A 15,701-nucleotide genomic window follows, 5' to 3' on the forward strand; every position below is an offset into this window, starting at 1 on the left:
TCATATTTGATGTATGCAGCATTTTTATAGCTGCAGATACTCGATACTTTATTGCATATAGTGCTATAAAATGGCACTATGTGCCTGGAAAATACATAATGCATAATACCAAGACAATGCAACCACCATGGCTGTCAGTAGGATGCTCTTTTCTTTAAAAAGTTTGTTTTTTTTGACAGATGTGAGCTAGGCCTTTGTCTACTTTTTGCTCAGCAGCAGTTCTGACCTCGAAAATCTCATGAGTAAAAACCTCTTTCTTATTTTTGAGTGATAAACTCAGAGCTGGCGTAAGGCCTGCAGTGTTTCAGATGCTCTTGGCTCTTTGGGACCTCCAGGATGGGTCTGCTCTGATCTCTTGGAGCATTCTTGATAGATTCTTGGGAAGGTTCTCCATTGTTTCATTTTTCCACCATCTGTGGATTCGCTGGCATTAGCATTAGAAATACCTTCCAGATTGGCAGAAGTTTCTGACTTCACATGGATTTCTTTACATTAAAGCAAAATGTATCACTTTTTGAGTTTGGACTTCTTTTAGCTTGCTTCATGTTGTCAGACAGGTTGGGTTTCAGTATTTTTGTCCCCCATTCTCCACATCAGAGTGCGAGTTTGTCTAGTGACACTGAAACCAAAAGTGCAATTTCATAAAAAATCAACAGTAAATAATATTTTCACTTAATGCAGTTTTCTTGTTGATAACTTTTAATCATTCTTAACAGAACAAATGCTTACTTACCACCCTGGTTGCTCCCTAATCTATTCTGACACTACATACATTTTTTTTTACAATGCATAGCACATGGACAAGTGTGAGAGCAGTGAAACCACAGAACTGTGAGAACAAGAGCTGCTTCGTGGAGCCAGCGCAGGGCAGCATGTCTGCACAGAGAGGTCAAGGGTCACATCGGCCAGGAGACACGTGGAAAAGTAGGAACCTGCTTTAAATATGGCTTAAAAAATAAACCCAGCATGTGTGTGTGTGAGTGTGTGAGTGCCATCCTAGAATGATCACATGCACTCAAGGAAAACTCAATCACATGGCGTGTGTTTAATTTGTGCTTGGGAAGCTGGTGTTTATGCATTCCTCTGGCGCAGAATGAAACGCGCGGCTGTCGCAGACATAATTAGGACATAATCTATGAAATGGGAAGGTTCTGAAGGGTCTGCTGAGTTTTTAGCCAATTCTTTTATCCAAGCTGTTCCCCTGCGGTCCTTTCTGGGAGGAAACGGAAACAAAAGCAACTTCTAGAAGTTGAACTTCTGACTTTATAGCTGTGGGACCACTACGTGTTATTAGTCATGTCCCAGTGGGACCGGCTGCTTGAATTGACCATTATTCTATTTGTAGACCAGTTCAGAGTCATAAGTGATAAGCAAACTAGTTTGGCAGTGAACGTCAGTGTTTGTGAGCGAGGCGGCAGTCACACCATCTGAATACAATTTGGCCATTCTATCGTTACTGAGATTTTACGCAAAAATATTTCAAACTCACACAATAACCTCAGTGTCAGGGCTGGAAACAGGTTGCATTCCCCGAGCTGACGACTGTCCTCAGGACACAGTCAGGTCCCTTCCTGTCACTGGGTGGTTCTGGGGCTGAGATCCAACATTTAAGCAATATTTCTAAAAGCTAAAATGTTTCCACTGAGGCAATCTCCTAAAAATTAGCAGAAGCATTGCTCCAACTTTATTAACTGTTGTGGAGATATAATGTGTTGCAAACATATTTGAGAGGGATGCTCTACTTTAGCTAGAGCAGGGAAGCTAGTTACAGTAGACCTAATACAGTCCAACCCTGAAAGATTAACTGCTTAAAGGGGCAGTATTATGTTAAATAGACTTTTTTGAGCTTGACATCATGTTATAATGTCATTGAGTAAATTGGTCCAAACAACAGTCAACAGTTCCCGTCAGGAATCTGTTCCCTTAAGGAAATTGTTCGACTTCGGTCAAACTTCAGTCAAACGTCAATTATCAATCACATGATTTCAGGACGTTTGTTTTTCACACACCTTTTATCGTCAAAACACACCGAGCCGAGCTCCTGTGAAGCCCCTCCCACTGCGGTTTACATCACGGAGTTTGGTCATAATGGTGTTTTACATCAGTAAACGCAGCGATCACAACAGAGAGGAACCAATATTACGAGTTCACAAATTCGGAGGAGGAAATAATGATTGATGAGCTGCAACATTTTATTTTCCATGTTACTGGAATCCCAAAGGAAACAAATGGAAGGTGTTAGTGGGATGTTTACCCGCCATATCGGACCAGAACAGAGCGGGAGGAGTTCAGTGTTTTAGTCCAACAGTACTTACTTCCTCTCAGCCTCAGACAATTGTTCCTCTAAACTATCCATCCTGCTCTGTGGCTGAAAAAACGGATTTAGGAAGTTGAGTAGTTTGGTCTGTTTTCCACATAAACAAACATCCCACAAAATTCTGACCAAACTCACAATAGTTTCACATGTAGAGGGTTGCGAAACGTTCACCAGGTAGACTGTGACAGGAAGGGATGAACGACCTGAGGCTGAGAAAAAAAAAAGACACAACTTCTGTCAACACAACTGCTTCAACTAGAACCGATTTCGGCCCAACTGAACAGAACCCTGTACTATGTGTCATTTCAGCCAATATTGTTTCATCTCATCATGTTTTAAAGAGACCAGCTAGCACAAGAAGAACTACGTCACCTACAACTAATTGCAAAGACAGCACTTATTCCACCTTTTTTTAAAGTTATGATGCACGTCAGTAAAACACAAACCAATTAACCCAAACACTAAAAATATACGTTAAGTGTGGAGAAATGGAAGGCACTAAAAGTTTATCCTAAAATTTAGGATAAACTTTCATGGTTCTTCAAGCAGGCCACTTACAACTGCGATAATGCACACCCCTGATATTGCCATGACGACTGCAGTTTGGCATATTGTGCTGCACTCGTTCAGATAAAGCAGCACCATGAGGTCATCTTTCCAACCAGAATCTGTTGTTTATCTGTGATTCTCTCAGCAGTTACCTCACCAAACAAAGCAGTCCCTCTCCTGGCTGCATGGCGCTCATGCCTGGTCGCTTTTTCATTCCATTACAAGTTTGTTTGTACGGAACATTTGAGCCATAAGGAAAGTTAAGTGCTTTACATAACATAACAATTGTATATGGTGAGAATTAACAGCAAATGAGAAGCAAACATTACATTTTCTCAAATGCTATTCTCAAAATCATCAATAATGTAGAGAAGACTTAATCAATATTCCGGTTATTATTAATCAAAGGCAGCTCTAAGCAAACGGGTTTTAGCCCTTGATTTAAAGGCACTCAGTGTTTCAGCTGTTCAGTTTTCTAGAAGTTTGTTCCAGATTTGTGGTGCATAGAAGCTGAATGCTGCTTCTCCATGTTTGGTTCTGGCTCTGGATGCAGAGCAGAACCAGAACCAGAAGACCTGAGAGATCTGGAAGGTTGATACAACAACAGCAGATCTTCAATGTGTTGTGGTGTGCATTGACTCTAGATTGTTCTCTTTAGTTCCAAAGACAATAACTTTGGTTCTGTTTCTGTTCAGCTGAAGAAAGTTTTGGCACATCCACATTTATCTGCTCTAAGCATCTGTTCAGTGATGGTTGAACACAGCTCTCGTAATGTAGAGCTGGCATCATCTGTGTAGCTATGGTAACTACTCTAATTTCTTATGATAACCTGAGCCAGTGTGGATGTTGAATGAGAGACATCCCAGGACTGAACCTTGTAGTGACTTCTGTCTGCTCTGATGAGAAGTTACCTACTGACACAAAGAAGTCCCTGTTCTTTAGGTACCTGAACCAGTCAAGTCCTGGACCAGAAAGTCTGACAAGTCACTTATTAATATTAAAATGACTGGATACAGTGAAGAAATAATTTGTGCCGTCAGAAACTCGACAAAGTTCATTCTCCAACTGTGATTTTTCAGTTGTTTTTGTTCTTTTGTTTGCTTTTGTTGTTTTCCTCGACAAAACTGCACCTTCTCTCCTGAGCGTTACCTCCAATAACTCACCTGACGACTTTGGAGCCGCCTTTGTTGACCTGCATGTCCACCATGCATCCTGAGTTGACGTAAGAGGCCAGGTTGATCTCTGAGAACTCCGCCTGGGAAACCGAAAAGCAAAACCCAAGTTTAGATTTTTACAGTGACATGAAGCATGAGGTCACATGTACGTGCCGCGGATGAACCCCTTGACTCAACGCTATTTCTTTTGGCCTGTTGACAGCAATACGCCTACATAACGTTAAAGTAAATTGCTTTCTTACGTCACCGTGCCTTTCTGCATTTGCATGGAGTTGAGCAGAAGACAAGACTGGGAGAGACAGAGTGATCTGGTCAGAGAAGGCAAATTGAGTTATCCCCAGTCTCTGGCCTCCAGGACAGTGAGGGCCTTGTGAAAGGCCGTAACTTGGCTACTTAATGACTCAGTCAGACTCCCAGAGATTCTCAAAAGGAAGGGACAACAACTCCACTTCTGGGAAAGGAATCTTAGGATGTGTGGGACCAACAAGCAAAAAAAAAAAAAAAGTAAACCATTTGAAAATTCCAGAAATGTATAGATGGTATTAATCAAAGTGGAGACTAAAAAAACACAGCAAGACACATTAAGGTTCGTTTTTTCCCAAAAAATATTTTCATGAAGGGAAAATTCAAGAAATACAAGTTTAATATACATGCAGGATGCTGTAATGTACAGTCTATTTTACCAGCTTAAGTCTACAGACAAAAGCTCACTGTATGTGGAACTCAGTTTCCAAAAGTCATTCACATCTTCAACACACATCGGACATGTCCTGCTATTCAAACCAGACCCAACAAATCTAAAAAAAAATATCAAGAAACCCCTCAAAAAACTTTGCAAGCAAAAAAAGTGTCCCAATTTCCCCCTGCTGATAATCAAACTGGCCAGTGATTTTTCAGTAGTCTCTACCACCATGACAGCCACTCTGGTATCTGTAGAACTTGGTGAACTTTGACACAAGCTGGGGATTCTCTTCCTGTTTGAAGGTTTAATGGCACCCGGCCGCATGACAGAAGCTGCAGCTTCCGTCCTTGCAGACAGTGACACATTCTGCCAGAGTTTCCTGATACTAGATTGACCCCATCTTGAGTTCGGCTGCAGTTTCATTTCATCGTTCCACTGAGCAAAATCCTCAAACCCTTTTTTGGCATCAACACGTACAATTGGGAGCAATCTGGACCCGGTGTCAGTAGTGGTCAGGCACAGAGCGCTGGAGTGTTCAGTATCAAACTGTGAAAACTGAAACCTCAGGGTTGTTTTCTTTTAGGATCCTTTTACCTTTGCATGCAAAACACTGATCTGCTGTTTTTTTCTAAACTTTTCAGATGGTTTTCTTGATTTAGCCGTATATTTCACATAGGATGGATTGAATCATTTTTAAAGCAAGACTCCACTACTCGCTTTGAAATTGAATTAGAAAGTCATTAAACTATTTAAACTATTCTTGTGTGATTTGTCAGAGTTGAATAGATGTAGAGACAAGTGGAAATGTTAAAGTTCTCCTTCTGGCAAACAGATGTGTTTGTGCTTCACCGCGCCTTACATTCCATCTCACTCCCTGAGGTCTATTGATCAGCCATCCCTGGTGGCTCCGCACACCAGGATGATGCCAACAGGGCACTGGCATCGGAAAGCAGATCATTCTTTTTCCCATTTCTAAACCACTTTAAACTCCCTTTTTTCTCTGGCTTTCCACACAACACAAGTTTTCTGGATGCAGCTGGATGGCATTCCTTCCATCATTCCTTTGCACCAGGTAGAGTTTTCCCTGGAGGTACGCTGAACGGCAGCAGGTTGACCTCACACAAGAATAGCTGGTGTTTGTTGGTCTTTACATTCCTTCAAAGCATGAGACATGACACAAATGGCGCAATAAATGGACCCTGCACAAATAGCCTGCTGACCATGTGTGGAAAAACAAAAATTCAGATGGGCAGGTCCCGGTCAACGCTCCAGCAGAACACCGTGCAGAAAGCACAGCTGCATTTCATTTAAAAGTGAGCGCGAGAAGCCTGAGTAAGCGTTGGACTGAGAGTCTCTTACTGACTCTTAATTCTGCTGGGTGCAGCCATAAAATATCAAAATATCTCAACAGATAAATAATCAAGTGACATTATAAGCCATAGAAGTGTCAAAACCCGGAGCGAAGAGTTATCTGCTTTGCTGTTAATGCCAAACAACAGCGCTCTGCCAATGAACATGAATCGTTTTTTGGTTTTTAAAGAAATCACTCATAAATTATGCAACGTTTTACAAACTCAATTTTTCTCCTCTCTATTGAAACTTTTCCCACCGAGTCTATGGGGAAGTCTCGAAAGCAAAATTAGCGTATTGGAGTAGGCCTCTGCACACATAAACCGCACATGGCTAACGGTATTTGGCACTCCACTAATCAAAGAAATAGGTTTACGATTTAAGGCTTGATGGATTAAGCTCTGGACTGCCTCGCTAAATAAATAGCTAAATGCATGAGGGAGAAACGTTCTGTGGCCGAATTGTATTGGAAACATTTGCATGAAGCATCGGAAAGAACTTCAGACTTAATTTTCTTTGACGGGAAAATCATTGGGTCGACATAAAACATAAAAGCTGCTCTAGTCAATTTGTTTTCCGTCATTTCCTTTTGATACTCATGCAGGGTCACAAAAGTGCGTTGAGATTATGTAACGCCAGATTTATCAAGGGCCTCAGTATCTTTTCATTATGCTGTTTAGACTCTGTTCACAACCTGTCCCAACCGTACTGTCAATCAGAACGCAGCAACAGAGAATAGAATCACACCTGCATGACCTCTGCCCTATTGGTTGGTCCTAGATTGATTCTTTCAGCTTGTTGTGATCCAGGTATCCAAAAGGTTTCTTGGCCTTTCACGATTGGCCTTGCAGTGCCAACAAACTCATCATGAGTATTATTAAGCAATCCAGTTAACTGCATGAAAAGTTGCAGGTAAAGGAGCCGTATGCCGACTCTTCCTTCCTTATCCAACACATCAGGTCATGACACAAACAAGGACAACTTGCTTTAGGTCTTAAAGTGGAATTCCAGTGACAAATACTTAGTTTATGTCCAAAATGTGCACAGACAAAACTCCAACAAATCCTTTTTGCTTTGTGTCCTTAAGACCAACAGACATGACACCAACAAGTTCTCCTTGTTTTTTGTCTGTAAGACTAATGGTCATGATGTGATCAATGCCTCTTTGCCTTTAAGCCTTTAAGGCTAATAGCCATGACAACAGGCTCTTCTTGCTCTGTGTCCATAAGGCTTGTAGTCATGATGGCGGCAAGGACTTCTCGCTTAGTCATGCTTCTTATTAACAGATTGAAAGTGTGCCATCCCAAACATACGACAGACTTAAGACCTAACCTGATACCAAATGACTCATCTTTTACTTCTAGGAGGTTGCCAGTTCAGATCTTGGCCGTTGTGTTTCTCCAGATTTGTGTTTTGTTTTTTTTTTCTGATTGTTTCTCATAATACTAAAATGTTCATTTGAAATTAATTTGAGACATTTAAATAAATGAAATGAGAGCGTGATTGCCTTGCTGTGCATCGGTTTTCGTCCATGTGATCAGCCAACATGTGCCGGATATATCCAAAATCCATTGAAATGACTTTGATTTGCATATAAAGGCGGTACATTAATAACAAGACAAAGTCAAGCTGAAACTGGAAGCTCGCTTTTAAACATAATGAAGATTGAAACTATTCTTTAACCCTTCTTAACCCTTCTTTTATCCTCCAACAGCAAGTCCAGTCACTTACTTTCTACACATTTCTGTGCTTTGATTGGCATTTGATATTTTAAGACAGTTTTGTCCAACCTTGGACGGCCTTGAATTCATATAAAGAGGAAGCATTATCTCCAATTTTCTCTACAACACCCAATCACATAGTGCTTTAACCTATTTAAACACTATGTGGAGGTGGGAGCTGAAATATATATGCAAATGTTAATCCTTTTTCCACTGGAATTTTTATTTAAAAAAAGATAAAGTCCCACTTCTATCTAGTGAATGTATGAATATACTCAGACACTCCCAAGCAAATTTGCACACCTAAGTCAATTCTTCCTTCTTAGCTAATCCTATCCCAAACATGGAGACCTACGCTGACTTTGGCTGCAGCAAAACAAAACAAGAGAGTGGGCAACTTCATGGCTTCTCTGATTGGTTGGTTAAGGATGAGAGGAGACTTAACAGCCATTGTCATTGGGCAGTAACAGATGAAGTGGTTGGTGCCCAGAAGGCCCAGGAGCCAGGAGGAGAGGTTTTCCTCAGCACCATGGATACCAACATGGTTACTCATTCAGACACTAGTCTCGGAGCAGCTCTCGCCCTGGGAAAGGAAAACAGGAAGTGATACATCGAAGAAATGCTTTCAGACCTGACTGTTATGTGCTGAGCTCCATCCACGGCCGATTCAGAACGGCTTTTGGATCTGCTGCTAATAAGAGCAAAGGTTTGGCTTCGGAGTTATGAACAAGTTTAACTCAATTTGAACTCAACAGAAACAGATAAGACAATATGTCTACTGCTGTAACACCAATTAGAGAAATAAAGGGAAAAAATTTAAGAGCAATTGTATCTTATTCCTGAATAATTGTTAAGACACCGATGTTGGATTACGATGATTTGCACAAAGTTTAAGCTTTAATTCATCCCAAAGGTCTTCCATTGAGTTGAGGTCAGGACTGTGAAGGCTGGTCAAATTATTCCACAAACACATTTGTCCATATCTTTATGCACCTTGCTTTGTGCAGTGGTGTGCTGTCAGGGTCCAACAGCAAGAGGTTTTCCCTAAACTCTTCCTAGAAAGTCAGGGACATGAAATTGTCCTAAAATGTCCTGGTATGCTAACGGTCTAAGTTTAACTCCTGACAGAAAGCCTCACACCAAAATTCCCTCCACACCAAACGTTGTACTCGACAGTGCAGACAGGCAAATGTCTTTATCCTGAGGGAACAGCCAAACTCATAGCCGTGGAGTGGATTTCCAGACCAAATAAACAGTAGTTAAATAGGATTTGTACATCAATATATTGTTATTTGATAAAGTGTGTTACTATTAATTCCTTCAACTCTTAAGGGAAATTCAATGTTCGACTTATGAAGATTTTTTAAGTCGAGTTATTATGTTTTACAATTTATTTTTCTTTTGTTCTTTAAATTTGTACTGAAATAGATACTATTTTTGAAACTAAGCTTTTAATTTGAAACTATATTATGCTACATTAATTAATGATCAAACAGCTCAATGCACAAGAGTATATTGTGAAATGTTTGTCCATATTGCTTAGCTCCAGATATTTAGTTTGGAACTACATATTTTTGATAAACTAAATATTGAATTATTTAGTCTCACATTACTTAAATATGAAACTAAATTAACACTGTAAATAAAAAAACACTATATGACTATGAATTTTAATAAATTCCAGATACCTTTTGTATCTCTGTTAAAAAATTAAATAAAATAAAAGGAGTTTTCTGCAGCACTGAATACATCAAAATGATTTAGCACATGGGTCACACAGCGGCAGCTTGGGCTGCAGTATCTGTCACTAGATCTGTATTTTTTGTTATTTCTAAATAACCTGGGTTAAATCACAGACCACTTCAACTGTAAAGTCAGGATTACAGTAAATTACTCACATGATCCAAATTATTATCGACTAATCTTTGCCAAGTACTGTGAATATTACGTTTTCCAAAGCCCTAAATTATAGAATTTCACTCTAGGGGAGTGAGGGCAATTGGATAAATCAAATATCTGCAATCAGTAACAAATCATCTGTCAGGAGCTCGCTCTGCACGGATTCCTTTTATCAGAGGTGAAGACCAGCTGGAGTAAAGGGGCTACTGATAACATCCAGCTAGCTGCCTGGGAGCTGGCATGGCTGACACCAAAACAAGCATCAATAACTGAGGTCACACAGCTGCTGAGCAGATGTTGTCCCACAGGATCCTACACAACAGAGGTGTCCCTTGTTCCAGCTGGGATTGAGGTACCAAACACAAACAGAAAACGGTAGAGATGATGAGAAAGTAGCAATGACACAAAATCTGGTTCGGATATCACAAACTAAAAACTAATGATGGTACAAGTGAAGACAATGTGAAACGCCAGATTCACAAGAATGAGACTTTTGTTTTCACTGGTACAATAACGGGTCTAAAATTTTATTTCTAGTTGGTGTAGAATAGCTCAGTTCAGTTTTGACAAGTCCATGCAGTTTTTCTGTTTGGCCTAAGGCGGTCCAAACGCCTTAGGAAAGAAAAAGCATTTCATTTCTTCCATTTTCTAACTAGACTTCAAGAATTTCAGACCTTACAAGAGCCAAAGGGTTCTCAAAAACTGATGAAAACATTATTTAATTTCTGTCAAACTCCTGTAGTGTTTCTTCGTGTATGTGGGCTATGGAGGACTGCAAGACAAAGGCATTTTACTGCAAATGAGCAAATAAAGCGTAACCATGGAGACAAGTGCGTCTAGTTTGGGAACCTCAGGACTTCACGTGGTCCTGTTGTTGTTCACTGCTGAGCGTTGAGCTGCTGGGATGAGAGTCGGCTAATCCAAAGGTGCTCCGCTTGACCCGAAGTGATGAAATTGGTTCTCAGACGTGTGACAAAAACTGCATGACCTTGTTTGAGGGAAGCGTCCACCTTCCCTTCGTGGCACAAGGCCTGGGTCGAACCATTTGTGTATTGTGTGATTGCAACGATATTTTGCATGAACTAGTCTGCTTCCACTCTCCTGTTTTTGTATACCCCATAGATTACTTTTGAGAATTTCTTCCGTCAAATGGCTAAAAGCTCCTGGACAAATTGCAACCTTGTTGTCCATGAAGGAGGCTGTCTGCAGAACGGCGTGGCGCTCACAGAGCGTTTCAAACGCCACGCCGTTCTGCAGACAGCCAAAAGCTTTCTCTGAAGGGTAGAAGGATTCAGCCTTATCAATTGGTTGATGAGCTCCAACAGCCGGGGGCCAACTCAAAGTAAAGCCACTGGTTCTCTGTGTCAAAGAAGTCAGTTGATGAGGATCAAGAGGGCCCCTGGGCATCTCCCTACGGAGGTTTTCTGGGCACATCTCACTGGAACGAAACCCCCCCAGAAAGACCCAGAAGTCGTTACAGGGACCATTTATCCCATCTGACACCTTGGGATCCCCCAGAATGAGCTGGAGGATATCGCTAGGGAAGCGGATGTCTGGGTCGCCCTCCTAAACCTCTTTGCATTTGCGACCATGGGTACAAAGATGGATGGAAACATGGTAGCCACAGCATTGTGATCTGGGGTTATTTTTTCGATATGATGGAACTAGGGTTTTTATGAAGGTGAATTAAAATACGATCACCATTCAGTTTTAGACCCCAGGACTAGAAAAAGAGACCGAGCACATGTCCAAATCAGCAAAACCAACAATTTTATGAAGGTAAAATTAAATTTTTGGATAATCCAGGACTAAATCAGACAGAAAACCTGTAAGGTTCTCAGAAAGCAGTGGATAAGAGATGTCCTCACAATTTAATATATATGGAGAACTTTGTACAGCCTTTTGTCCCAGTCACTGCTTTGTCTTGTGGTGACCGCCTGTGGTCCCACAAACAGACGTTTTCTGGTCAAAACGAGATTCCAGAACTGAAACTTCAACGTAGGTTGTGCAAAAAGGGGAAAACTGTTAGCTATGGTGAAACTTTATTTATTTACATATAAAATCAGGCTTGCATTTCGCCCATCTGCAGCATCCCTTACTGTGGTAGCTCTGTGTTTAAGCATGGAGATTAGACCTTATAAGGAGGCGAGCACACTGAAGAGGTTTGGTAATGATGTGGGGCTGCTTCAGGGAGCTTACCACACATTATTAACATGACAGATGGGAGATAGCGTATGATTTCGGAGTCAAATGTCAATCCATGGAAGACATAAATGGGATAATCACAAGGTGTAAAGACGTGATGAAAAAAACAGCTTTTGGGGTCGACTTGAACAGCTTCAAGCTGCAGTTTGGCTCTGGATGGGTGCTGACGAAGGTGAAAAGAGACGGGCTGGAGACAGAGCAGAACGGCTTTGGTTGTCATGTTGCATGTCGCTCGCTTTTCACACAGTCTTCCTAAGGCTCAGCGAAAGCCTCAAAGTCAATGAAGATTCTGGCTAAGGATTAGCAATTAGCAAACTGACCTTTTATCCAAAGTGCAGAGGGCTTTAGGGAAAGGGTGCTGGGTCCAACAAGATCTAAGTAGGTCTGTCTGGGCTGGGTACCAGAGTGATCGTTTGGTCCCCAAATTATCGACTTAACAGGCCCAAATAAGTCTGTCAAGTCATCACTCAGCTTAATAACCACAGCTGTATGGATATTCAAAGAAAGACGACTGATTTCACAGAGAAGTCTCTCAAGTCGTCCTCGTCTGAAGATGTGACCACAACAGTGGAGAGCTGAGCAAGTGGCCAATAAAAAAAATTTAAAAAATCACTCGTCCAGCTTTCTGCGGTTCTTTTCTTCTTCCCCCGTAAACACTCCACCAGCGTGTTTCAAAGACGGCTTCAGTCCCAACAATGGGTAGGCCAACAATCCTCCGGGGTAGAGCTGATGCTGTTCACACTGTCGATGCTGCAAGTCTAGACATATAAACATGTTCCTGTGGATTTAGTTTCAAATACTGCTTGTTTAGATGGAATTTTTTTTACAGCGTGCAGAGCAACATCTGAGGAAGCATCACTTTGATGTGAAAAACTGGATGCTTCTGGTCGGTAAGTGAAGTTGGTGGGGAACTTATCAAGAGCTGCAGTGGACGGCCGTCGAGGTGATCTCAGCTTTGAGAATTGGGAAGGAATTCTCATTTGGGAGTCAAGCTAGCAGGTAAGGCTTATGGATGAAGACGGACAGAGAATCCTTGAAAAGAAACTGTTAGAGGCTGCAGAAGATTTGAGAATGAAGTGAAGGTTCATCTTCTAGCAAAACAGTAGCCCAAACCGTCCAAGTAGTGTTACAATGGAACGGTGTAGATAAAAGTATGTTGATGTATTAAAATGGGAAAGTCAGAATAGAATTTTGTCTTCACTTACATTTTCCATTCAGTCTGACAGAGTTTAAACCGTTTATTGTGAATTTTAGTTTCTAGTACAAATGATGGAGACATAACCCAAAGCCTTGCTGCTTTTAAAAGCTCAACACACAGGAAGCAGCGTCTCTCCTTCTCCATTCATTTACTACGAAATTTGCAAAATGAGGCGACATCCACTTTCCCTTTTTCAGCCAAGCGACCGGCGAAATCTTTGACATTTTAAACTCGTACACACAGATATGCCAGTGAGACAGAAAAGTTGAAAAATGTTCAACTTTTGTTGCTGTTATCACGTTCCGTGTGGCAGAAACTTTTGCCTCTACATGTCGTCTGTTGTTGTGTCAGGCCCATTAGTGTAGGGAATAGTTCTAAATATGTATCACTTTAAGTTGGCTTAATACAAGAACACACGCATTTCAGACATTTGAAGAAAAAAATGATGCATTCTTTGTTTTCTACTTCTCCGTTATATACACCAACAGCAGCAAACATCTTGCTGTTAAATACATGGGAAGGAGTTGTTTTTTTTATTATTATTATTTTCTAAAGTGTTGTTTTCATAGTTAAGTATTCAAGTAAAACGGTTCAAATGGATGAACACAAATTGTTTAATTCTTTAAAGAACATGTTGCCTGCAGGCTAAATACTAATTAAGAGCAATCAAAAGAGTTCATATGAAATTTACTCTACCTGCTCAACTCGAATCTCATATTCTCCGTCCAGCTTCTTTCCCCGAAAATACTTGGCCCTGCATGGAAGAACAACAGAAAAGGGTTTGATGAAACATCGAAGAGCGGGACGCCCAACACATGACGCATCATTACCAAACACTGCACAAAAAAAGGGTCTATTTCTTCTCTCACTGTTTGGCATTAGCACACCTTACCTGCTTTAGGTCATTACTAATGACAGGGTTTCATTATAGAGAGTTTCTAAAACTTAAATGTCAAACATTTACATTCATTTTAGAACTTGGTGGAATTGCAGTTTAAATCCAATGACTTCCCAACGGTTTTCCTTTCACAAGTTTCTCAACAGTTTGCTGGAATTTTGCCAAGTTGGGCTCAAAACAGGACGTCAGAAGACCGCCATCATTGATTGGTTAGACTGGTTGGTCTGCGGTCACGACGGAGATTTAGTGTATTTGGAGCTTAAAGGAAAGTAACACTAAAACTGACACCATAGTATAATAATGAGGTGCAGACATTTTTGTGCTTGTTGCGCAACACTCTGTCATAATGGAAAACAACTAGAACCATGCAGGGTGGAGTAGACCTTAGTCAGTCCGCTTTAGGTTCCGGTCGAATCGGGCCGGAACTGAGTCAGATTTGAAGGGCCCGGGCCCTTTGCTCTCACACAACTTTTCAACTCTGCTTGTAAATTTTCTGAGATCTGAGACTTATGACTTTGTTGCACTTGAGTCACTTTGACATTAAATCAGACTAAGCCCTTCCTGTTTAGTTACACACAGCAAGAAAAAAAAAATAGCGCGTGTGTATCTGGTCCCAACCTTCCTGCACTACAAAGTCCATACTGCACAAAACAACCTTAAAATATCTGTGTTTGTTTTGTTGAAGTCGAGCTCAAATTTCACTACAACGTCCACAATACCTGGCAAGTAGGAAAAGAAATGACTCACTTTTTCCATGGTTTTAGAACATGACCGTTAGCGGATTTCAAGTAACTGGTGAGAACTCCAGTTTTATTATTTTTTTTTTTGGCTTCTTAAAAAATTCGGGTATCCTCTACACTGGTCAAGAGCATGAAATAAAAAACAGTGAAAAGTATACAGAAATCTGTCTGTGATGCACCTGCTTGCTTGAAGGCTGTTCCAGTAACAGAGTTATCTTCCTTACCGTCAGACACAGAGGGCTTAGATTTAGCAAGAACAATAAAAGGATTCTTTGTGCTATTTTAGAAGAAAATTGACTAACATTTTTCTACATGCTTAATTTATGCAAAAACTACGCCATTAAATCTGTTTATAGCTCGTCCAATCTTGCCAACATGCTAACAGCAGGGCTTTGTCAATAGCCTGTATTATGACTGCCTGCTTTTAGCTTCAACACATGAGTCAGAATAGAGAAAACAAATACCACAGTGACTCAAGACTTTTAAAAGTTACTGAGTCTTTAATTTGAAACATTCACTTAAAAACACGAGTGGTTAACACTGAACATACAGCTGAGGTTCATGGAAACAGCATTGTTTTAGTTATTCCCCCCATAAAAATACATATTACATTACAAAGTTCAGTAAATAAATGGTTTAAATAAAGGTAATTAACTATTCTAGGAACAAATTAAGATCCATCTGGCTAAAATGTACATGTGGTGTTGATCTGGGAAGAAAATGGGTAGAAAACTGGGCCCAGATGAGATTGTCCATATTCATTGGCAGACGACAAATCAGAGTAAAAATTAAGACCAATAATAGTCCATAATTGTGATCTGAATAAAGGACACGTCAGGGATCCACAGAAACAGATCAATGGGATTTACTACCTTGTGATATTAATAACTAAATTTTTAGTTAAGTCTTCTACATTAAAATGGCAACATGTGATCAAAATTCCAAAAGTTTTTTTCTGATTTTGTCT

General features: G+C 40.6%; 1 protein-coding gene across 2 annotated transcripts in view; it reads right to left on the reverse strand.

The window, feature by feature from the left end:
- The window catches only part of syn3 (synapsin III), a 114,801-nt gene that overhangs the window by 76,327 nt on the left and 22,773 nt on the right, over window positions 1-15,701 (reverse strand). For both annotated transcript variants that reach the window (XM_008401472.2, XM_008401473.3), the window contains exons 3-4: window positions 13,793-13,850; window positions 4,030-4,121 (exon numbers count right to left, since the gene is read on the reverse strand). In XM_008401472.2, the coding sequence (XP_008399694.1) occupies window positions 4,030-4,121; window positions 13,793-13,850 (150 nt within the window). The remainder of the gene's footprint in view (window positions 1-4,029; window positions 4,122-13,792; window positions 13,851-15,701) is intronic.

The sequence above is a fragment of the Poecilia reticulata genome, chromosome 23, assembly GCF_904066995.2.
Source record: "Poecilia reticulata chromosome 23, P_reticulata-male-v2, whole genome shotgun sequence".
In the NCBI taxonomy this organism is placed as follows: Eukaryota; Metazoa; Chordata; class Actinopteri; order Cyprinodontiformes; family Poeciliidae; genus Poecilia; species Poecilia reticulata.